Below are 26,135 nucleotides of genomic sequence, written 5' to 3' on the forward strand. Positions count from 1 at the left end.
ACTGGCAAGACATTTCCACCACAAATCCAAGCTTTTCATGGAGAAACAAACACGGCAATCTCGATTCCTTTCTCCCTGTAATCAGATTTACCCAAAATGTGCTGTTTAATGAGTGAAGCACAGGGTTGCCCTCTGTGGTGCCTGGCACCAGCGGGACATTTTTCTGCCAGCTTGATGCAACCAGGTCAGAAAAGCCACATACCCACCGGTTCCTGCTTTGAGCAGGGACACTGGGAGCAGCTTTCCTGCTTGTTCCCTGGAGTGCCAGTGATACCACAGCACTTTTAGCAACCACAAGGCCCTGCCACAGTGCCTTTGGCACAGCGTGCTCTGTTGTCGCTGGCACGTGCCAGCTGGCTGCTGCTCCCCGCCCCGGCAGCGACTGCATTTCAGCAGCATTTACACACGGAAAGCACTCAGGGATCCCTCAGGAAGGGGGGAGACAATTAATATTTTAAGTATTTTCTCGTTCTTCGGGAGCATGTAGGATACCCATGGAGAACACAGCCCCTACACGCACCTCAGTGGGAGGAGCTTCCAGACGCTCCCTCCTGCACCACTGTAGCTGGATGGGAGGTGATTTCCTGCCACAAATCACTGAAGTTCATCTTGCTACCCACACAGGTATTTCTAATCACTGCATTTTCCTCAGCAACTGTCTGTTCCATGGATCAGGGAGAGACAGTTGCTTCCCTCTCCCTGCTTCCCTGGAACTTTCTTGATGGCTTGGGGCGTTTGGCAAGGAGATCTGGAAAGGGGCTTTCATGCATTCCCATCAGCCAAACTCCCAATTTCTGCCTACAGTAACATGTACCCAGCACAGCCAAGTCCACCACTAAACCATGTCTGTAAGTGGCTCATCTACATGGCTTTTAAATAAGGGATGGGGATTCCACCACTTACCTGGACAGCCTGTGCCAGTGCTTGACAACCCTTTCAGTAGGTTTTTCCTAATATCCAATCTAAACCTCCCCTGGTGCAACTTGAGGCCATTTTCTGTCATCCTATTGCTTGTTACCTGGGAGAACAGACCAACCCCCACCTGGAGTATAAATAGCTTGGTTTTGTCAAGATTTTTACAATAAAACTTTTCAACATAATTTAAAAACAAATCTTTATCATCTCAGTGGCTGTGTAGTTCTTATTTCTGATGTTGGATGAGTCTGAAAGGACTCATTTTAAGGAACCTCTGGGACAAAAAGGCCTTTAGCATCATAGTCAGGAGGAGAACTGTGGTTTGCAGAGAAGGATGGAGAGGCAAAGAAGTTTTGCAGATGCTCTTGCCTGTTTAGAGGGATGTGCCCAGAGGAGACAGGACAGACCCATTGTTTCTTCTAAAGGAAACAAGAGCTGCTTGCCCTTGACACGAGGATCAGGAGCAAAAATCTGTGTTCAAACTTGTGGTTGCTGCCCCTCATTAAAGCCGTGCAGCCGCCCTAATAAACAACATATGGGCAATCTGGGGTTATTATTTGCCAAGAAAGCAAAAATAGCAAAATTCCAATGGCAGCTTCAAGAAATATGCTGCAAGGAATGAGTTGGGGACAGAGCGGTGGAACATGCTGCCTTCCTCCATTCTCGGGAAAATGTGTCAAAAATGCATAAATTAGTAAAGAAAAGCCCATACTACAACACCTGGCACTCTCTCTGGCAAAAGGACTAATGCTCAGATGTGCTCTCAAGGCAGAGCTTGCAAACAGGGCAGCTTGGATGCTCAGCATCCCATGAGCTGCCCCAGAAGGGACCCTGCAGCGGATCCACAGTGTCCAAAACACTCTTCCTGAGTGCAGGAGGTGAGGTGGCCAGGGCAAGAGAAGGAAGACCCTCAGTCACTCCCAGGATGGTCTGACAGCAGTTTGTGGCAGTCTGTGTCTGACTGTCCCCTTCCCTTCAGCCAGGGATGTGCACTTAGATTTCCTGCCCTTCACAGCACCTTTTCTCCAACAGGCACTGGGGGTAGAAAAGTCCCCACCTCCAAATGCAAGATTTCAATCTGCAAAGATCTATCAACCCAGCATATCACACACAGGGAGATACACACATCAGATTCTGTTTGTTTTGTTTAAAAAAAGAAAGGAAGAAAATAAACGCCTGAAAAATATTCCTCCCTTGCTATAAACACATCAGTGCTCATTTTCTCTGTATTCTACTTTGGGCCATTCTGTGTAAAATCTTTAATTAAAGTTTTTCTTTGAAATTGTCATCATCAAAGCAGAAGAAAGAAAGTAAAAAAAGGGAGGACACAGCTGTGCATATATGAAGTGCTATTCAGTACCAAATGAATTGGAACAAAATAAGTATCGTGACTGTTATGCTCTTAGTTTTGGCTCTGTATTCTCAGTAGCACAGTCTAACTTGTCACTTTATATTGATTCCATCTGTTTACACTCTGCAGAGTATTGGCTTCCTACAGTGAACATTTCCTATTTACCAGCTGGTAAAGATAGGCCCAAACCAGATAGAAAAGAATTAGACTATTTTCAGATCCTCATAAACATAAAATCAAAAATTAATGGGGGAGGGGGGATAGGAGCAGGGGGAGTGAATAGAATATGTGGGTCTGATGCTTGTTCATATTGATAGTCCTTTACAACCCATCAGCAATTTTTAGAGACCTTGAAGTTTGTGTGATGAGTACACAAAATAAATCAATTTTCAGTCCTTTTTACCTTCTGCTTTACATGAACAGCCTTGTTGTAAATGTGAATCAATCACAGTAGCCCAGTAATCTTTAAATAGGAACAGTTGGGGTCTGAACTTGGCCAGTACAATATTCCCACTCCCACCAGCCAGCTCTGAGAGAAGGACCTACAGATCAAATAGATGTGCACATGCAGTCCAGAGCCATCTTTGTGCTCTGACAAACTGAGGTTTAGTTGTTTCTTTTTTCATAATTGCTGGATTCTTTTCTCAAGAGACCATCATTTGGAGGAACTGACTCACTTCAGGAGAGTCTTTTTACTGGCGTTAAAAAAACACCCCAAACTGTTGCAAGCTCTTTTTGAAAAGCAGGAGGTTTTTTTAATATTCAGGAACACCATGTAATTGAAATTGAGACTCCATTCTATGGTGTCCATATTTTATTGAGAATATTAGGAACTTTTCCTTTGGATTTTGGGTTTTTTGCTGGGTTTTGTTTTTGTTTTTTTTTTCTTTTAAACATGCACATACAAATTAAGACCCCAATAAGAGTTACAGATATAAGTATATCCTTGACTGATGATGTGAATCCAAACAGAAGCAGAATAACTACTGTGATAAATACAGATAAATATTTAAGAGTATATGAACTCTTTAGTGTATCTGCATAGCTATCTGTGTACATCATTCATTTACATATCTTGCAGTACTTCTTTAGCTGAATTGTTCTTGGGATATGCATGTGGCAGCAACCTTGCCTGAAGTTAATAATGCTTTCTGTTAATGTACTGAAATACACACAACACCTCCATTTCACAATGCTTTTAAAGAAAACAACACTGTAAAACCTTGTAAACTAAATCCAGCTCTAATTAGGACTTTGGAGGGTATTTCCAATTCATAAATTCTATAATAAGGAGGTATTTCAGAAGTTTCTTTTGTGGTAGGAGACGCTCCACATGAAAATGTAAATGTTGCTCCTCAGTCAGCTGCATATAGCCAAAGGAATAAAAGCTATGGCATTAATAACAACTATAGCCAGATATGATTGATAGGCTTTTCTACAGTGAGAAAAGATTGTCTTGGATACAATCTGTGCTACCAGCCCTGCGATATGTTAATATTTTATTCAGACTAGAGCGAGGATATATTCAGATGTCCCGCTCAGTGCAAGGCAAGCAAATGGGTTGCAAATACTGCTGCAGCCCTGAGGTGCAATAACAGCTGTGAAATCAGAAAGATTTTATTTCCTCCTCCCAAATTACAGGCCAAGTCCATGCCAAGCACAGCAGGAGGTTGGATTTTCCTTGGAATTTACATCAGGTTATGTTTAATGTATTTCTTCTTCTGTGAGCAGTCTTAGGGTAGAGCCAACAGACTGTCACACAGTGCTGTGGAAGGCATGGAATACTCTGCTGTGTCCCTGTAAATAATAACTATTATTAGGTGTGATATGTGACATTAGGTGAACTTGTAAATGCCCAAGTACACTAAATTACCATTATGTTTATAAACAAATTTTCGTGGCTCAGTTTGTGTGAAAATGAGATAATAAAAGTGTAGCTTTCCCATAGTCACACCACCACCTCCTCCTCGACTTAAAACAGTGGGTTTGTGCTGTTCCAGTTTGTGTTGAGATTTAAGTGGACTGAGCTCTCAGGTATCTGGATATCTAAAAAGATAACAAAATGGCTAAAACACCATTCTTCTGATGTGACAGGCTGTTCTACACAAACCCTGCAAAGGGCTGAGCAATTACAGAAATTGTACTGCTATGGAGAAGGCTGATCTCTTAAAAAATTCAAACATCTTTGCTCAAGCCACATAGTAACTAAGAAATAAATCACAGTGGGACTACACCAGTCCTACACTAGAGATTTGTAGCAAGACTGCTTGAGAGAGAAGAGTTCTTAGGGTTTTGATGCTAAAAAGGGATCCACAGTGTGGATTAGGGAGGCTTCTGAAATACTATTTAGTACTTCAGCATAATAACCCCCCCCTCCCCCAAGTAATAACAAGCCCCTAACCACACAAGTATGACCAGCTTTCATGGTATAACAGGGTAACATCTTTTTAAACATGTTGCTAAACTTCAACTTATTTGGAATTAATTACTACCCCAGAATGTGGTTTCTGGTCAACAAACTTTCTCCTTGAGCAGGGATTCCAGCTGACTTTGTGTCGTTGTTTGGCAGCTGGGGCTGGAAATAAATATAATAAAAAGACTGGAACAACATAAACCACAAGTGCATCACAGCTCTGTGGTGATCACTGTAAGGACATCAATGGGAGAGTTCTGCTTTAAGATGTGAACAACTAAAAACGCAAGAGAGAGTGGCTTGATCCTGCCTTTATTGTGGCTGTTCTTCCCAGCTCTGCACTTCTTTGGGAGAAAATCACCACAACTCTGAATCCCTGAGAAAACAGGTGTGGGAGCCCCTCCTCTACCACAAGTGCAACGATTGTTGGTGTAAAATACTTTTTCTTGAGGGATATTCTTTTTTTTGGCTGCCATAGAGAACACAAAGGGGTATCTGCACCTTCATGTGACCTTTGGAATGACAGCACTCATGAATCCTGAGGTCAAAAAAAGTTATAGTGCCGGTTCTCATCCCTCCTTAGCTCCCATCAGATGTTCAGAGAACAACAAGCATGTCTTCTCCCTAGCACATACTTCTAAAATTCCTCTAAAATTCCTCTAAAATTCGCCAGTACATCATTTTACTTTTCCTTCTGTTTTCTCATCCTACTGACTTGCATCAAGCACCGTAGCAGGTCATTTCCAGAGTCAACTACCAGCCGAGTTTACCTTCACTAATGGGCTCTACACATGCCAAAGTGCACTCTCTGCCCTTCATTCTTTATTTCCAGCCTTAACTTCTCCTCAAAAGCCTTGTGCAGGTTTGCTCATACCCCTGTTTGGGGGGTGAAGGCCTGGAAGTCGAGCTCTACCCTCAATTTAGCCCCTGAATTTATCAGAGTTGCTTGAGCTTTAAAGCAGAGGAAGAAAGCAGCTCCGAGAATTCCTCCTGGCCAAACTCCTGGAAAACAGCACCTACACTGCCCTCCCGTGGAAATCGCACCGATCTGTGCCCGACAGCTCAAACAAACCTCCCTAACCCGTATTTTGGCTTCTATACGGTGCAGACAGTCTCAGAGAAGCTCCCTAACAAACTAGCAGGCCAAAAGACCAAGATCCAGGCATGATCCTTGCTTGCCACGTTTTAATGAGTTTAAAAGGAAGCCAAGAGTTGCACATATTCTCCTTGAACACTGGAAGAAAATCCAACCCCAAGCGTACAAAAAGCTTTTACCATTTTATTATATTGCATGTAATAAAGAAAAGATTAACCTTTTATTCCAGGAAAGATCTGTGATTTGTTATTTAATTAGTTTTCACTAATTAATTAGAATTTTTTAAGCTCCCCTGTCTCTCTGGGAGAAAGTGGCTTAGGTCCCTCCCTTTTCTTTTCTTTTGCTGCTCCTCTTCTTCCTCCTGCTTCCTTTCAAAGTCCTAATCCCATTTTTGTATCCTCAGTATTACACCCCCTCATTCTCTCTTTGTCTGAGACTTTCCTTAGCTTTGCACTTGCTGGGAACAAAGTAGGACTGGAATTTACAGAATATTTTGAGGCGACTCTTTATTGAGGGCCAGATCATAAAAACCCAGAGGACAAACTGAAGGAAAAGGAATTTCCCTGCAGACGCCTTTGCAGAATTTCACCCTTTATATTCCACTGGGGGAGGTGGGCTGAAAAATATTCAGTGTTCCACTAAGAAAGCTACTGTGAGAGCACAGATTTGTTTGGGGTGTTTATTTTTACGTAGATTACGACTCCACCTTACATTTTACTTCATTGAAGGTAAGAATCAAGACTTAATCCCAGTTCACACACAGCTGGTGTCTTCTCAACTTTATTATCGGAAAATTACGTGCACTGGAAGTTAAGATGCATGTTGAGTTATTTAGTACTGAAGTCTTGAATCCTTAAACATTATAAACCTTCTCATTACTGGGTCCCTTGGCTTAACTTCCATGTTTCACCTAAAGACACGCCAAGCTGAGTGGCACATTTTCAAATCACTATTAAACTGAACCAGTTCTAATTTCTTCCCTACACAACCCTAATTTAGAGAACAGACAGATTGATCTTAAAGGCTCATATTTTTATTTTTAGGGAACTTAGGAAGATATGGCACAATAACTTTGCTGTTAGTTGGGATCTGTATTTTAATATACATGGATAAGTCCTACAATGATATCAGATTTTTTAAATACTTCATTTGTGTTACTTATTCCCTAAAGAGCAACAATAAATTTATCTTACAGTTTGATTTTGTTTTGCACATTACACATTACAACTTCTCATCAACTTGTTTAGAATTAGGCAGAGCATTAATTTAATATCTGGTAAACCCCTGTAAAAACTTACAATCCACAAGTCTTTTCATCATGTGAGATAAAGATTTCTCAATGTTTTATCTCTATGATCTTTCATATGCATATATGAAGGTATTTTCATTCTCAGTCTCACTGATGCATCATTCTCTTGTCCCAAAATACTATTTCATGTGTTTCAGGAGTATAGGTGTCACCCTATTAATAATTTAGTATTAGCAAAGAAATCAACATCAACTTTAGCTGAGATGGGCTTAACCCATTACACACTGATTAGTTTAAAATTAAAATGGAACAGATCAGTTTACCCAAATTAAATAAAAAAACAGAAGTACTTCAGGAAAAAAACATACAAAACTTAGTCACCTCCACTTTCAGGACAGAAAACTGAGTGTACAACAATGCAGACTGTGCATCAGAATCCTCCTCTATTTTGATAAGCATCAGTCATGATATTATATAAACCCTCACCTCAGTCTGGTGGTTTACAAGGTGATAAATTCCAAAGGTGAGCAGAGAAACTCTCTGTGCAGACACAAAACAGTTGGTCTCTGCCTCAGAGTTCACAACCTGATCTGTGCATATTCATAACACTGCATGTATATGAACTTAAGCTGTGAGATCTTCTTTTAAATAAAAAAAAAACCTGCTTGCAAATTGCAATCCTTTCAAATAGTGAGATACACTATACAGACAAAACCTCCTGTAAACACAACAATTGTCACATTTACATCACATTACTTTTGCAAGTTTTCCAAAACTTTCACTTGAACAGGTTTTGAGCATATCCAGCACGTTTTTTGATAATATTGGTCTGGAACCTGCTCCCAGTTGAAATTTTGCTCTTGACACAAACAGGAACAGCCTCTAAATGATTGTCAACAGCAAAGTTCTGCCAGCACAGCTTCACATTCAGCTTCTGTTGGACAGAAAGGTTCCAACCACCCTCCTGAATTTCCCCCTTTGTGACTGTCAGAGTCTGGCCAACATCAAGCATCTGAAATGCCTTTTTTTTTCCAGTTCATCTTCTTTGTCAGCTTTCTTTTGAAGTAAGATCTGCCCCATGTCCCAGGAGAGTAAAGTGGGATCTGGGACAGAGCTCACAGGTGTAGCTGTAAAACATATTAGGCAGTCATCCAGAAACTCCTAAATTTGGCAAAAATCACACTTTTCTAAGAATTCAATATCAGTCAGTTCACTTCTATAATTCTGTAAGCAAATCAGTTATTGTTTGTCCACTGCTTTGAAAGCAATAAATAGCCAAACACAACTGTAAGCATTTAAAGAAAAAGGTTCCAGTGTTTCTTTTTCTGATGCTACACACAAAACAGGAAGTTGGAACATACACTTAAGTTTTAAAAGTTCAAGAACTCTAATTAGAGTGCATAGTTGTGTTCCATGAAAGCAGAACTCCCACTTCAAACTACAGAGAGTAGCTCTATGCCCTGTAAAATTCAGAGACTTTATTCAGTTATTAAGCTTTGGGTAGAGATGTCATGTAATAATTATAAATTCATTATCTGTATATGGGGTCTGTGGCTGGTACATATTTGAGCAAATTCCAACTCCTTTCCCCCCTAAAAACACAACCAGCAACGGAGAGTGAAAGTACCTGCACAGGGACATTTTATGCTACTTGAGACACCTCTGGCTCTTGTTGGACTTGAACAAGAACTAAAGGACCAAAGGATTTGGCCTGATATTTTCTTCTGGATTTATAATGAGCCAAATTCAGACGAGCTGTGAGCATTTATTTACCTTCTACTTGAATCAAAGGAGGTTTTGTACACAAATCAGAACACTGGGACTAGTTCATAGCTATTTATGTTTTTTCCAAGCTTAGGATCTGCTCTTAAACAAAACATAACTGCCTTCAGAAGAAGCTTTTGTTTACAGAGAGCAAGATGGCAAAATACAGCTTTTTTCTGTTATTTACAGCTTTGCTGCAGTTTTATGAAAGCCAATTTCTTTCTTATGCTCATCCCTTCCTTAAAATGCAGGTGTACAATCATGGAAAACTTGCACATTTCATTTCGACTCCCAGCCGTTCTGACAAAAGGAAGCATTCAAATTCCAGCCCCAGTGAAATCAATAGAGCTGTCACAGCTTACTCCTACAACAAATCTCACCCTAAATCTAAAGCTACATGGCAAGGAGAGGAGGAAAAGTGACATGAACTGTGATGGAGGGAGCCTTGCAAGATAATAATTAAAAATTACTTGCAAGCGAAACGTCCACATTGGGATTAACAGCAAATTCATACTTGATTGGAACCAATGATAAATCTTCCTTCTCCAGAAAATGAGCTTTCTGTGGTAAGTGTACAGTCATTCCAAATGAGTTCCCAAAGGAAGAGATGTGTATCAGATCTGGGAACACGTTATAATTGGAAACAGGGAACCTGGGGTGATGTCAGAGCAGAAGTGGGACAGTGGTCCAAAGGAGGCATCTCTCCCAAGTTTCAGTGGACTCCAGAGAAGGGAAGAAAACAAAGACCCTGCTTCCTCACACACAAGCAGGAGCAATGAGAGTTGGGTGGAAAGAGTCCCTTCCACCCTCTTTTCCAGAGGCTAGAGTGGTACATTAACTCCTTTACCCAATGACACAGAACTATACCTAGAAATGTTCTGGCCATTATCTTCAAGGCTATGCATGTTAAAGCACTCTAAAAATATTTTAAAACACTCCCTTTTAGCCAAGAAATCCTCCTATTTAATTAAGCAACACAGTTGCTTAGATGTTTATCTTGACTTTTAAGGTTTTGCAGGAGAAAAACGCACATACCAGACACAAGCTCATTACACTAATTATTGTTTTATCAAGAGCTATTGTTAATTTTCCTCAGCAAGAAATCTGAGGCGAACTACACTAAGCACAAACAGAAACTGGGAAAATAACAATCAGACATAGCTCTGCCACCCTGGAGCTTATTCAGGTACAATGAGGCATTTGTCTTGGACTGTGTGGAATGGGTTTTAAATGCCAATAAAATAAGGGTGAGCCAGGTGATGGTACCATCACCCAGTCTCTCCCATACTGTTTTATTGTCATTAGTCAAAAAATGTTTTCATATATTGGCAGTCTTATGCACTGGATCACAGGTTAGTTCTCTTAATACTTATGAAGTTAACCCAGTCAGACTTCAAAGGAAATAATGCAAGACCCTGTTCCCTCTATTACAAGTGTAATTTAAAGAAATCAGAAACTTGGGGTTTCCCCAAACTGAGTGGCAGTGAGAGACTGGCACATATCAGAGAGAGGAGGAGATATGTTGTAATCAACTGCTCCTTGCTCCTGCCATTCAACTACCACCAGAAAGGCTCAGTCAATTCTCTGAAAAGGGAGATGAGAGGTGGAAAAAAAAGCAGATGTTGCACAGCCAAGGTAAAAACTGCAGGACAAGAGCAAGACTCACTAGTCATCTAGCAAAAATACAGCATTTTATACAGGCAGAAAAGCCCTTCTGCCTCCCACCCTGCCCAAAAGAAAGCCATCCAAAATGAATAAACCAACAAAACCAGGACAGTTTGTCATTATCTAGCTCAGTACTTTGGACTACTAGGGAGAATGAAATGGGAAGGGAGAGAAGATAACACCTGGCAACTTAAGCAATCTTCATGTTATCAAACAAATCAAGTAGCTCTGATTAGAGCACCCTCACTGCTCAACATGCAGCAAGTGAGGTATGTGCTGGGTGCTGCATCTTCATCCTCTGCACGCTCAAATTGTTGGAATCATCTCCCACTGGATTTTGACCCAAGTTTGGGTCACACAGCTTTCCTGGGCACGTTTCAGGAGTTAATTTGATAAGGAACCATACCCAAGAGGCAGCCATTCTGTTTCAGAGGGTTAGAAGTGGTTGACAGTCTGGAAAGGGCCGTGTTGTGCCAGTTCACCTCAGTGCCCACAGACAGTCATGAGCACACTCAATCTCCCAGCTCAGCCCATCTGCAGCAGCAACCCCTGGCAGATGTCCTGGCTCTGGAGACATTCATTAAGAGAAATCAACCTCCAAGCATTCTTTCTCCACCACTGAGGTGGAAAGCAACATTTTCCTTCTTCGTGTGATTCATGGTTAAGTGCCATCACTTCCACAGTCACTTGGCTCATACACTTGCAGTAAGTGGGCTCTCTAAAAAACAGGAGCAGGGAGGGTCCAAGATCTCTAAGGAACAGGTTCTGCCTGCAAGATCTACCCCATCATAAACACAGGCACACAATAACAAATTTCTGAAGCAAACAAACACCAGATTCTTGTGCCTGAGGAGGCAACAGTATAATAAAACTATCTCGGGTACTGGGGAGCTGACACTGGAGAGGCTGAACCACCCCAAGGCAGAGGGAAAATCACAGGCCTTTCAATACTACTCAGCCCTTTTTACAACATCAACAGACACCTTTTAACCAATCTGTTTACAAAAGGATGCTCAAACAACTAAGGCAGCAATGTAGGTCAGTAATTAGGCTACAACAAGAACATCCTGCTGCGGATCGAGTCATTAGCAGAGCTTTCTTTGACTTCAGAAAAATCAGAATGGAGCTCCGAAATACTCCTGTAAAAATCAACTGGCATATTTCTGGACTCTACAAATTTTCTGGTGGAAGTATATGTGCTTTTCTCACAGTTTACCTTTCTCACAGACCCTTCAGAAATAGTCCATATTCCACAAGAAGTCAAACTTTACTGGTACAGAGCAAACAAATTTAAAGTTTCATCCAATACCCAGCCTGGTTCTCTTCTTACTTACATTGCCTTCACACCTGCAAAATAACAGTGCATGAATCAGGAATAACTCACCAGCACTGAATAGCTCCTGATTTATATGTCACCTGGAATTCACACCAGTGAATAAAGAGTCACAAATCAGATCCATTGCTTATATTTTTGAGTACATTCCTACTAGTATTAGAGCAAGATCCTCAGTTATCATAAATCAGAATAGCTCTGCTTGCTTTCCTATCTTAAGAAGAATTACAGCATTTATAGGCACTGAGGGATTTGGCTCTCATTTCAATAATTTAATTGATAAGAGTTTCCCAAGTGTCCATATAGCAAGTACCTGCAGCTGAGGCAGGTTTCACTATAGTTAAGATGGATGGATCTTGCAAATGTTGTATTTCTGATCAGTTTAGATAGAAAGGTAGAAGACAGTTTCTAACTAACAGAATAATGAGGAACTGTTACAGTGTTCCAGTCAGAACCACGGGATCACAGCCTTTTCTTTTCTTGGAAGAATAAACAAAGCTTTAGAATAGAAAGTTTTTTCTATTTGTTCCTGAAAGTTTCACTATTTTTTATTGTGTTAAGCAAGACAGATAGAAAGTCCCATCTTCATTTTCTTTCTATTTTTTTTTAAGCCTTATACACTTTATTTTATGCAACCTAGAGTAAAAGGATCACTGTAACCTTGTCCTTTATTTAATTTTATTTCCCTTGAAAGACTGTTAGCCTCTGCAATTGCTGGAGAACAATTAAGGCTGTGAAATCCTCCATACAGATTGAGTTTGTGGCTCTAGCACAATTTGTTGTTCCCATGATGAGGCTGTAGCAAGCAGAGCCACATCAGAATAAGTTCCTGTGTGATCTGAAATGGGCTACCAGAAGCTTCCACAGTGGGTAGGTGGACCTAGACTGGCTGCCAGCTGATCTCCCACCCTCTCCTCAACAGGATGGGGGAAAAAAATGTGGAAAAGCTCAGGAATTGAGACAAAGACAAGAAAAATCACTCTCCAATTACCATCACAGGCAAGATAAAATCAATAGGGGGAAAATTAATTTAATAGACTGCCAATAAGAGATTGAATGGAATGCTTTATATTCAAGAAAAATATTTTTTTATATATTATGAACTCATGAACTGTGTAATTTTTTGTCCCAAAGGCAGAAATTCCCCCAGAGTTAAAGCAGCCAGCCTAAAGCACATCAAATAAGGGAGTTTAATAACAAAAAGGCTTCCTTCTATCCTGCCCTGAACTTTCAGCCATTCAAGGGGGGAACTGGGATCACCCAAAGCCCAGCACTGGTGGCTTTTTTGTTAATTCCAAAGGACTACATAAATTACTGCATTCCAACATGAAAAAAGGGCCTTATTCTATGTCTGCCCCTAAGCTTTGATGTATCTTTTTTAATAAATTAAAGATTTGTTGGAAACTATATTATAGGCATTTTCTGGAAAAAAAATAAAGTGTCCTGCAGGATCCAGACACCCCAGCACACATCCAATAATGCTGTTTTCAAACATCCATGAACAAGTTCAGTATTTCAGTAGTTCCTGACACAGATTAATGACCTACAGGGCACATCAAAACTTTGCGTGTGTAACTTACCTTTCGTGTGGTCCCTTTGAATTCAGTGATAGTGTTCATTCAGAGACAATGACTTGAGCAGAAATATTAGTAGGATTGCAGGGATGTAATTGCTGCACACAGCAACATAGTTATTGCTAGAAAAAGAATAGTTTGGAAATGACTTCTTCATTTCCAAAAGCTTCATGTAAATTGCTGCAGATTACTGAGTAAAAAGGAGTGACCAAATGATCCATAGTTGGTTAAAAACCAAATGTTTACAGCTTGAATTCACCTACATCATATATTTGTTTATAGTCCTTTTTCATTCTGTTTAGAGTATACAGGCTTACGCAGATCTTTAATACTAAAAACAAAGTCAGAACCAGTTTTAGTCTCTAATCTCACTGGTATTTACTGAGGGAACATGTCCAAAAGGGTCTGGCTGTCAAGAGAGACCAACCCCTAAGCATGTGTGGCTGAGGCAGGATAGTTAAAGAACTGGATCTAGAAACTCACTGTGGATCTTCCTTTGTGGGCTTAAATCCTACCAGCTATGGATTGGTGGCAATCCCAGGTACTGAAAGTCTCCTGCAGCATTTCCTGGATTATCTCAGTAGAGTTAGAGCTGCCTGTTGGCAGGGGGGATTGCAGCACCAGAAACAATTAGGGGACACAAGCAAACAGGAATGGTACCTGGCAAAAGTTGTTGTTGTTGTTTTCTTTTGAAATAAAAGAGTGTCTTCCCCGTGGAGCTTGAAATCTAAACATTTTCCCTGTTCCAATTGGTTCTGAGCCCTTGGATCTCTCACATATTTCATGGGAGGCTCTTTTCCAAAGCCATGAGAAAGCAGATGTAAGGCCTGCGAGGGCTGAAGCCTCAGCACACTGTTACAGCAGCTGTGCTACTGTTATCTGCATGGGAAGATTAAATTGTCATCTTGCGTTCAGTGCTGGCAAAAGCTGGGTGTGTGACAGAGATGGTGACAGTGGATTTAACTGTCTGGGTGGCACTTATTTTGAATATCACTCGTGCCACACACATCAAGCAAGTCAGGCATATTAGTGGTTGTGATTGGGATCAGTGTGAGCAGTCAGCTGCCATTGCTTCACCATTCTCTCTGCATCTTGCTGGCTGTCACACAGCATGTCTCACTGCAGCACTGCCTCCTGCACAACAATATTCCTCCCAAAGGCAGGTTTTAGTTAACACACTCCATGTGGCAGCATGGAGCTCTCTCTCCTTCTTGCTGAAGGACATGATCCCACCCTTATAGACAATATCTTTCACAGGTGAAATCTGTGACAGAAAATCCATAGAAGAGCTCTGACAAGGAGCTGGGAGGACACCTCCAAGCCAGGGCAGCACCTGAGGACGTGCTTTGGCTCTTTGCAGCTGCAGTTCACAAATCAGCCCATTTTCTGAAGCCACCATCCCTGTCAGTGTAAGTTAGTGTGGCAGCCTGTGAACCACAGCAGCTGGGGAGCCAGCACTCCTCCACGGTGGCTATTCCTGGAACAGGGGCAGTGTGGACAGCTGGAGGTGGCAGCTCCTAAAACTGCTCCAGTGTGTACTGCCAGGGCTTGTCATCTGTGCACAGCCAGGGCTCCAGCAGAAATTGTTGTGTGGCTTTACAGTTCTGCCCATTGATGTAGCGGCAAAATCCAGAGCAATGGTGCTGGCACAGCACAGCTCACCAAAACAACCTCATGGAGCTTCCTGTGTCAGCAGGGAGTACAAAGGCTTCTCCTTTCTGTTCTCTATTCAGCTGGTGCAAACAGCTTCACTCTTCCCGAAACCAATTTATGGTCCTGAGCTGCTAATAGAAATTCCCACATGTAATAGGAATTCCCACGTGTAACAGTGATTCCCACACATTGGGGTTCTAAAGCACAAAGGCTTGCCCTGCTTTCAGAAGGACACTGGATGTTACATGCATCCAAGCATGATTCAAGCCTGAGAGCTGTAAGGGGTTGTTGTTCCAGTCTGCTTGTAGGATTTGCCATCACTCTCCCATCTTTTAAAGGGCTGGGTTTTATGCTGATAGACCAGAGCTGAGTGGCATCAGTGTTCTTGACTTCCTTACCACTCTGAAGATAAACTAGCAGTTTCTACTAGGCTGTGACTTGGCACTTGAGGTCTAAGCCTCATTATGCCAATATCTGGGTATGCTTTATTTTTAAAAGAAGATGCTCATTTTTGCAGACTCTCTTTCCACTGCCAGAATGAAGCTGATTATTGGTTGCACTTATTTCTGTTCTGTGTGATACACATCATGACAGGCAGCAGAAAATACTCATCTGCATATGTTTTATGATTCAAACACTAGAGGACACCAGTCTGCAGATCCTGTAAGTAAAGAAATCAGATGGATTTTGTAGTGAGATTACACATCATCATTGCTGTGCTGTGTCCTTCCTACAAATGTGGTCACTGGGCTTGGGAATTTTTTTGGTTAATATTATTTGATTCAGCTGAATCTCTGTTCAGCCTTTTTCTTTTGACTGAAGCAGGAAATGGGGTTCCTTAGTCCTCCCTTTAAACCTTTGCTGGTAGCTACTAAGTGGTGTTATTTATAGCCCAGGCATGACTGAAGGGCCTATAATAATGGTGACTCAAGCCTATAAATCTTTATAATTATTGCCAGAACTATTGGAGCCATGTTGTGTCGTGAAGCTTGTACAAAATGCAGAGAATCTTTAGTGGTTACTCATTAGCCTTCTTGTCTTTCCTCTTTCCTGCCCAACTTCACTGCAATGAACACCTGAGCCTTTTGTATACAAAACTGTGCCAAGATTTCTTGCCTAGATTAGTTGAGGGGAGGAAAAAAGATAATTCTCTTGGTTTTCTGCCATTTTTGTTCTTCACTTGCAGTGCATTTGTACCAAAGAGGATTTCTCTCCAGAGACAATTTGGGGCACGGGGCCAAGGGGTGTCTGTGTTTGGTGACACTTGGCCAAGTCCTGAAAGTTCAAGTTGTCAAAAGAGGGAGGGACTTACCACCTATGGATTTAAATAGAAAAACTGAAATGCCAAGGACCAGGGATCCAAAGGTGGAATTACAGCATGCCTTACATGGGAATGGGCTTTGACCAGGCTTTGTTAGGTTGTCACACTAACTACTGCTCTTTATGACTAGAAAACAGGGGTTTGGCCAAACCAGCTGTGCCCCCTCCAGCCTGGTAGCTGGTGGCCCTCTGCAGAGGCTTAGCTTGGAAACAACCTGTGAAGAGACCTGGCTCTTAAAAACGTGGATGTAGAACATTCTTGGCTTTGGAGGCTGGGGCTGGACATCATCCGTAGCAAAGGAGAGTGCCTGTGCCTGGGAACCAGAGCAGGATTCCCTGCTCTCTCCAGAAATGTGAGAAACCCTTTAGGTAGCCAGTAAGGTTGTACTGCTCATGCATCTTCAGGATTAAGTGATTTAAGTAGATTTTTTTGGTGCTAATGAAATTTTCTTCTGACTATAATCCGCAGGAATCGTGGGGGGATTTTATCCTCCGCTGCAGCAAGAGGGAATTCTCCTACTTCTGTGTTCTTGCAGCTTGGTGTAGTTTGTGGGTATTTGTCTGCTGCACAGGGGTTTGTTATGAGGTGCTGTCAGACCCCATCTGACCCAATTTCTGTGGTTCTTCTGTCTCCAGGGAGGAGTTGTGGGTAGGAGAGAGGATCCAAGACTCTCACAAAGACCACCTGGCCCTGAGCAGGTCTAGAAAATGAGCAACCACAACGCATGGAACACATCTTTTATTCAGTAAGCAAGCAAGCACAGAAGTATAATGTGTAGTGCTTAATATTCATACAGTACTAAAAATATAAAAATAGAAATAAAATTTCACTGAAAGCATTTTCACTCACAAATATACAAGGAAAAGTGCTGTCAAGCCACATCATGCTACACCACTTGCCAGTTGCTGAACTGACAGTTTCCCAACAGAACTGAAACACTAAAAGCTAGTCCTTTCCTCACGGTTTTTTTGGTGAGCCTGAACATTTGACTAGCAAAAACGGGCCTCCTGCAGCTGAGAACCTAAAAAGCATGGATGTCATTACATAATGGAACAAATAAAATAATTTGGGAGATTCTATAGTGATAGCAGCCTGCTTCAGGCCGGTTGTGTACCTGTCGTGGAGATTGAAAAGAAAAGATACAGAAAGAAACTTGAATCCTGATTATAATCCAGACCAGTCACGGCTAACAATTCCTGGAACTGTGTTCTGCATGGATATTTGTGCAATACTCCCACCTGCTGGCACATCCACCAACTCTCTTCCCCGGATGCTGCAGTTACACTGGCACAGACTCACCTTCCCCTTGGGGCTGGTGGAGTCCAGGAGCACCAGCCATAAACAGAGCTAAGTGCCCTTAGTCACCTTTTAGTGGAACCAGAGGCTACCCAGCACCTCAGCTTCTCTCTTCCAGCGGGAGAAATTCTCTGCTCCTAATGGGAGAAATCCACATCTACACAGGAAAGCGATACGGGTCAGAGGCTGATCCTTCAAGAAAGCCCCTGCACCAGATGCCTTGATTTTAAGCCCAGTTTTGTGGGACTGAACTAGACTTGAGGGCTTGAGGATCTTCTGTGTGCTGACCCTCACCATGGAGCTGAACTGCATCCATGGGGGAGCCAGCTGTGAGCTGCCATCCATGAAAGCACAGGTGGGTTCTGGGATCAGGCTGCACATCGCAACAAGCCCTGTCCTGCAGAATATGCCAGCGCACAGAGAACCTACTCAGATCACACAGATAAGGGTGTGCAGAACCTAATGTGAACCCCACTTGGATCAGTTACTATTTTGGGATGGGATTTATTTATACTTGCTATACCTGCTATAAAAATAAATGTGACGATTAACCCCTGAGATCGTTCTAACAGAATATTTTGGCCTATTAACTTGTTTCCCTCAGAAATCTTTTTTTTTTTATTTGGTCTATGGACATTTATTTAGGTTCTAGTGACAAGCTTTTATAAAACACATTAAATAATCAATGTGGGGCTGAAAAGGTGTACATTCTAGTTGCATATATGGTACATACCTTATAAGTATATAATACATTCCGTAACAGCTGAATGTTCTAGTATTGCCTGGGAACTTCTTGCATGTGGACACAGGATTTAAATACCAGAAGATAAACAGCTGCTTAGGATCAAAGATAAATTGTATCTGATATGGTTTACTTGGATTGTTTTCTCTTTCTTTAAATTTTATTACACATAATAGCTACAGTAGTTTGTCCAGCAGGTAATAAATGAATGCATAAAGCACTTCTAGCTATATCTGGATATCATAGGCATGCATTTTTTATAAATAAAAATCGAATGTGAGGTCACATTTTCCCATCTTCTGTTTATAAACTAAATCAAACTTCTCATTCATTGAAACAGTGAAGATGTCTTTCCATAGCCCAACTCGTCCTGAAACACAGAGAAGGAACACAAGTCAGAGAGTGGATGTAACAGGACTCTGAATATCTACAGTCTAATTGTGCACCAACTATCATCTGGGAGATTCTAATCAGTCTTGGCCTTGGCTTTCATTGAATGCTTAATGAGACCAAAGGCTGTTCATTGTCTTACCCAATTATCCTGCTACAACCCATTAAATAAATACCATACACCTCTTCACCAGCACCAGCCCAGCATTATACAGGAATAATTCAGTTCTGTGTGAGACTTTAGCCTTAATCAGAAATGAACACAGAGCTGGGGCTGGGTATTCATTCAAAGGTGGATTTCTGGTTTCAGTGCAAACTGTGCCTGTTGAATAATTCCAACAGCTAATAATACATTTCTAACTCACTGTGCCTCCAGCACACACTGGTTAGGGAAGTATCCAAAAGGTACACGGAATGTGGAGTATTAAACTGATTACTGAAGTGTGGTATTTTCATTGCTGATTTCTATTATTTTGTGTCTAGAGGTAAGTTCAACAGATGAATTTACATTCCTCCATATGGAGAGGTTTGTTTGTTAAATATCAGTGCCTAGTTTCTATCTATGAAAGAGAACAAGTGCCACACACCAAGTCTGTGCCACTTAAATTTTAATTTTGAGCAATAGGAAGCTTTGGGTGGATGACACTGAGCTCCTTCCTTGTACAAAGTATTTATCCACTCTGCTGGACCCAAACAGCAACATAACCAGGTGACACTCCTGACCCCTCAACAACTGTTCCAGTGCAGTCCAAAATTTATTTAACTCAAAGTCAGCCAGAGTTACTTGCAGCTGAATGAGCCCCATGGAGTAACCAGACTGAGAGGCCCAATTCTTGTCTCATTTATGCTGGATATAAAGACAAAATCCAGGCTTGTTCGACTGGAATAAATGAAAGGAGAATTGGGACTGTGCTACCAGAGAGTTTAATCATAACAGCAAGAACAAAGCTACATGCAGGGAGCTTAATTATGCACTTGATGCATAAGAAGAATACCCATTTAATTTAATTACCATTGCTTTTATGCAGCAACTTTATAATTGAGTCCAGAAACAAAACTGTCTGAAACATCTACATATTACATGGTAACATGACATGTGGCAAGGGCTGTTTTATGAAACCAGTACTTTTCTATAACTCCTGTAGGTATGATAATATCCTGGTTTTGTTTCAGGATCCAAAGATCAAAATAACCTGAAACTGAAAATGCCATTTACTGGTTTTACCAAATTTCTCCTGTATTCAAAAAAAAGAAAAACATTTAAAAAATGCTTGCAAGCATAAACATCTCGTTCTGACTTAAAATTTGCTCTGGCAACTACAACTGCATAAAGTACAGCATGAAAAATGAAACTTTCAACAATTATAATGATAAAATACTTTCTTCCTCTGCTGGGCAAATAAATACCTTTTATTCCTGAATCTCCCCAACAACACGTACAGACAAATGACAAGTTTTACAAAGGACACACACAGTGGATTATTTGCAACATCTTTTGTTTTGTTTTACCATATGAATTGATAGCTTGTCAAAAAGTCACCCACCTGGTTTCTGATTTGAATCATGCAACTGCGTAAATTAGGATGTGATAAGAGTCAAATACAAGTAACATATCTAAGCACTGCTCTGCTTTCACAGCAGTTCAGGGTTATCTTCAGAGTAAAGATCAATGTGCTAAAAGAAAAAAAAATGAAGAACTAAAATAAAGCAAAATAATAAAGTAAATGTAACTAATGACAAATTAAAAATACCTGAAACAAATTACAATAAGCTGTCATGTTATTGCCACCATTCTTTGTCACAGAAACAGAGAGGAAACAAAGCACTGCTAATGAAGCTACATTCTGAAGTAACAAAATATTGTAAAAGCCAGAGACAGCAAAGAAAAGAAATTCAAAATAAGGATATTTTTACTGAAAAGCACACTGTGAACAAATGACAAAATATTACATTAACTGTTGTAACTCCCTTCCTCCTCTATGGCAAAATGAAGCTTCCTCAGTTAAAAGCAGGGAGGTGTGAGGAATGGCTTTTGTCCAAGTATGACACTGGGAAACATTTGTGACAACACACAAACGGGACAAGTTACTCTAACAGAGAGTCTGAGCTGAGTAACTGGTGAAGGACTCTACAAAAAGACACAAAGGTAGTACAGAATTCCGGGGAACCTGCTTTCATGGGAAAGCAAACTTGCCCTCAGACAAACCTGAGTGTTGGTAAAATTACAGTTTGGCTTTTGTAAAGCGTGTGGGTTTTTAACAGAACTACACAATGTGAACAAAATGCACGATAAAAGGATAAATAACTGGCTAATGCAGGATAAGCAGTCAAGAGGGGCTGATGATACTTGATATTTTTTATGAGAGTTTTGAAAATATGTATAAAAATTACAGCTGATAAGATCTGCAGGTCACACGAAGGTTGGCTGAGGGAGGTGGTGTGGAAATGGCTCCTACAGGCAGAAATCTGAGAGCAAAGCACTCGGGTCAGAACCCCTGGGTAAGGGATAATAACCTGGACATTAATTCCTCTGAAAGACTTTGTGGTCAGGATAGACACATGCTGTCTGATGCTGAGGCAAAAAGTGCTAACGTGACTATGGATGGACGAAGAAGGGAGAGTTCCAAATAAAACTGGGTTAAACTAGTGTATGAAGTGATTTTATGTTTGGACAAGGCAGATGTGAGGCTGACCATCTCGATCTTATTCCCTCATTTCTAAAAAAAGCCCTTGAGTGCTATAAAACAACCTACAGAAAATAATTTGAGGGAGCCTAAGCTCACTCTTTTATGCTTCTCAAAGACAACTGAGGAAGGACTTGATTTCCTGACACTATCAAAGGCCACATGTATCAACAGATCAAATGGCACCTTCAGGTTCCCAAAGAAAGGTCTCACCACAATAAACACCTGGAAGCTGAACACACCTTAAACAGCTGAGGTAGGCACTGAAAAGGAAAAGCTCGTAAGGGAAGGGAATCTACAGCTCCTGGTGATTTTAGAAACTGAAATTAGGAATAACTGCTATTCTAGAAAACCTGATATACTTAAAAAAATAAGTGTTTAGGTCACGCATGGCATTGCGTGGGCTTTGGCATGGCAAAAGTCAGAAGGAGCAGTGTATATTCACATCACAGTGTGAATATACACTGTCAATCTTGGATTTTTTCACCCTTTTCAGTCACTCCCGCCTCACTTTATCTCAAGCCAAACTACCCCCAAATTGCACCAAGAGGCAGTTACCTCCCACCATTTTCACAGCAATATTTGCAGCATCATTTATATCATTTTCAGCAATATTTCACCAACATCTTAACCCACCCTGGAGGTCACTAAGCTGTGCAGTTGCTTCTTGCAACTTCTCCAAGGAGGGTTTTACTGTGGGTTTTGAACATACCCCTGCCAACAGGAAGAGCTTCTGCATTACAGCACTGGTCAATGAGCTGATGGCAGTGTTCCACCATGGATTCCAGCTGTGCTTTGTCATAAGAAACTCCTAAGAACCTCACCAGCTGCTCAACCATCGTTGCAAGGTCCTGTAAGAGAGGATTTAAACCCCAGTTTACTTAAAATATTTGAAATTAATTTTTTTTCCCCTGTGAGTTTAAATATTTCAAGGTGAGTTTTATCCTGACGAGTGTGACAAACACGAGTGGAAAAGTTGTAGAAACACCACTGCCTTGAAATTTTTGCCACCTTCACATTTGCTGGAAATAAACACATTCCAAGGAATGAGGGTGAAACAGGTTGGCAGAGACCACAGCCTTCAAATATGGAACTTCTTCGAATATTAGAATGGGGAGTTTAAAGTAACTGTGACGCTTTCCACTTCAGAGAACCACATCCTTAACTGATCACTTCAGAATTCCAAAGTGCTTTTTGGAGGAATTACAAGCTGCTCTGATTTTGATCTTGGTAAAATAAATGATCACAAAGGTTAGAACATCCCTTCTTTCACTGCCAGCTTCTGGGGCTGCAGTCATGTAGATGGAAAGGATCTAGTGGGGTGGCCTTTGAGAATTAATTTGCATTAATCAGTCATTAATTTGCACCTCTAGAATTCCAGGGTTCCTTAGTATGAGTAAGACTTCTCGAGCTGCAAGGACAAAATAGTAATATTTATCAGGAAGGAGAAAGACACCAGCTTCCAGCAGCATCCAGCAGTGAGCACAGCCAGGAATATACAATCATTCAAAACCATGGGTTTGAGATAATTCTGACTAAATTTTACATACTCTCATTTTATTAGTTTATTTATTATTTCATCACCCCACTCCAGAATTATCATTTACCCAGCTTTCTTGAGTTCTGCCCTGACTTCGCCTCTTTACAGGGTGGGTTTTCCCTGTATTTGCATTAGTTTTCCAGTCAAATAAACATCTTGAAATATTTTCATTAATCCTCAAAAATATCACATTGCAATAAAAAATGGAAACCAATGTTCTGTGTGGTATTTCCACTAGATTTCTGATTAAATTGGATTTATTAGCCAGCATACTGTAAGGACCCAATAATTATGTTCACCTTATGCTACGTGATCATATCTAATTGTTTTCAACAGTTTCACAGAAAGCAGTAAGAACAAAATAATCTGAATAAATGCCAAATATACAGGAAAAAATACAGATTATATAATTTCCCCCACACACACACTTATACAGCACATACAGCAAGACATTTCTTTTAATGAATGCTCAGGGCTGAGTGTAGCAAGTGCTGAACAGTTTCACTTCACTGCCTTCTCTGCAAGTAGTTTGGTGCCTGTGGGTGAGTCAGACTCCTGAGTACATTAATATGTATATGAAGAAGCTACTGAATGCCAGTGCTTTAAAAATGGTATCAGACTTAGAGAGTCCCAATGTATGGACAGAAGAAGCAGATTTTGTGCTTTATATATTTTAAACACTGGGGTGCTAAATGTAATTAAAATACATCTAACCTACCTTGTGCATATCTTCATACTTGAGGAAAAGTACATTGGCATCCATGTGATGTTCCCAAAACTCTTGCACGTGTTCAAACCACGAACCATATCCTACTACAAAGACATTATGATTGGCATGAGGAAAATTAACACTTTTGTTATTAAGAATTTTCAAAAAGGAAAAAAAAGAAAAAGGAGAAAAATAAATCAACTGGAGTGGTTCATAGCAGTGTCTAGTTTTGACCCATTGCCATGTACAGCAAGGAACTTCATTTAAAAAGAGTTTTTCTATCAGTTTGGAATTTTCAAAAGCACTGACTTAGCGTGACAATAAAACATTCAACTGAAAATACCCCCATATTTCGTGATGAACCTCTTGAAGCTCAGTATTAATAAGAGATATTGAGCCAAAATAAAGATTACACAGATAGCTTTGCAGAAGGCAGACTTCCAGTGGCTCCAAGTTGTATGAATTCCTGCACTGAACATATCCCACTGCAGCTTCCTTCACTTGTAAGCTTGACACAGCACTCATGGCAAGTTCCACAGGGCATCCACTAATTGCTAACAACCACTTAGACTTTCTTAAACAAGCACTGAGGACACAGACCCATAAAAATGCTTTGTGATCATTCCCAAAAACACAGGATGGACTGAGAGAATTATTTATCACTACATGTTCTGACCCTCTACTACAGCCTGGGACTTATTCTCCTCTATTGTTATTTTCTGAACACTTCCACACAACTTCTGTAGAACAGTTTCATTTACAGTGTTACTGGTTTTCTCAATTACACAATAAATTCAGATTACTGATGCTCATGAGGTGCTGAGTGCTCCCCAAAATCTGGGAGGGCTCCTGCTCCTAGCACTGCTGAGGTTACTGGAAGCCTTATCTTCACCCCAACATTTTACCCATTTTTTTCCCCACTTCTCTAATTAACTCCACACTTGCACTGATTTGAGCCAAATTTTGTGTGCCTTCCAGAGGTTCAGTCACTGGTAGTTGGTACTTTCAACCTAGAGAATGCCTTTGTTGCCAATATTATTAGAAAGACAACCCATCCTACGTATTTCTTTGTTACCAGTGATAAATTCCTGCAAAGCACCTCATATAATCAAGGCAGGAGTTAAGCAAATACGATAAGCAGTCTTTCACATTCTTTCCCAGTATTTTTTTTTTGGTCAATTTTATCTTTTCAGCAGATAGAAAAAAATATTAAAAAAAAACCTTTTTATGCTTGTATTTTCAAGCCACCTTTTTCCCTTTTAAAAAGAATTGTTTAACTCTGGCCACTGGAACACTGATGTGTTGACTTCATGTGTGAACTTCTTAACTGGAATAACAAAAATGGAATTTTTCCAGTGCCTTTATAAAAATTGAAAATGAGTCAGCTGATAAAAATTGTTTTCCTAGGAAACTGAACATCTTTGTCCATTGAAAGTATTCCAGTTACCAGAATTCTGCTGCATTGCTTCCACGAGATGCAAACATTTAGTTAAATGCTAAATTTACTGTATTACAAGCACTCCATTTGCACAATCATGGCCACAGAACACGCTGTGATGTTTTACTGACTCTGGGAGGTTGTGATAAATCAGCTGCTACAGGATGAAGGTATAAATAACTCCTGGGATTCTTACATGCAAAAGAGCACCCAACCTTTCCCCTGTCTTAGAAGACCTTCTAATGTGTTTTTCTTAGTCTCTAGTCTAGAGGTTCCTGATCCTGGGCTACAGGCAAATATTCCATTTTTAGGGATTGTAAAGGAAAAAAATGAAGGTGGGTTGGAATGGGAGGAGAGCATTAATCCTCTCTTGCAGAAGAAAGGTTTTTAAGGCCTGTTAAATACCCTCCAGGCTTGACTCTTTTCTCCCCTTTACTATTATACAGCTCCTTCAGCATCAACTCCTCCAAACCCCAGGCTGAAGAACAGTTTGCTGCTCTGGACCTGGAGGAGACCCTGCTCTCAGTGCACAGAGTGAATTCTTAGTGTCATATGAAGAAAGTTTTGCAGAGAAACAAAAGGCAGTAGAATTTTTGTCTTTGCCACACTTTCCAGCTGGGAAATCCACTGGCAAAAAGCCAAAGCACTACTCAAGGCAGTGCAGCCTGAGTGGGAACACAGTGCACTGAGTAAACTTCACAGGGAGTTTCTGTAAAGCAGGTTGTTTTATTCTCATTCTAGAGCCGCATTTCCCCAGAATTTCTCATTCTAGAGCCGCATTTCCCCAGAATTTCTCATTCTAGAGCCGCATTTCCCCAGAATTTCTCATTCTAGAGCCGCAATTTTCCCAGATTTTCTCATTCTAGAGCCGCAATTTTCCCAGAATTTCTCGTTCTAGAGCCGCATTTCCCCAGAATTCCCGTTCTAGAGCCGCATTTTTCAGAATTCTCGTTCTAGAGCTGCAGTTTTCCAGAATTCTCATTACAGAGCTGCATTTTTCCA

General features: G+C 40.8%; 1 protein-coding gene across 2 annotated transcripts in view; it reads right to left on the reverse strand.

The window, feature by feature from the left end:
- Positions 1-17,057: 17,057 nt before the first annotated feature.
- Positions 17,058-26,135, reverse strand: part of SULT4A1 (sulfotransferase family 4A member 1) — a 27,053-nt gene continuing 17,975 nt past the window's right edge. The window contains exons 5-8 of one of the 2 annotated variants that reach the window (XR_003535913.1): positions 23,705-23,799; positions 22,083-22,297; positions 20,307-20,436; positions 17,058-18,742 (exon numbers count right to left, since the gene is read on the reverse strand). Coding sequence is in view for 1 of the 2 variants with exons in the window: in XM_027693575.1 (XP_027549376.1) it covers positions 18,630-18,742; positions 22,159-22,297; positions 23,705-23,799 (347 nt within the window). In the remaining variant the exon portion in view is untranslated. The remainder of the gene's footprint in view (positions 18,743-20,306; positions 20,437-22,082; positions 22,298-23,704; positions 23,800-26,135) is intronic. The other variant, XM_027693575.1, reaches the window with a different exon arrangement.

This window comes from Neopelma chrysocephalum, unplaced genomic scaffold (assembly GCF_003984885.1).
Source record: "Neopelma chrysocephalum unplaced genomic scaffold, ASM398488v2 Primary Assembly neopelma1_92, whole genome shotgun sequence".
NCBI classification, from domain to species: domain Eukaryota; kingdom Metazoa; phylum Chordata; class Aves; order Passeriformes; family Pipridae; genus Neopelma; species Neopelma chrysocephalum.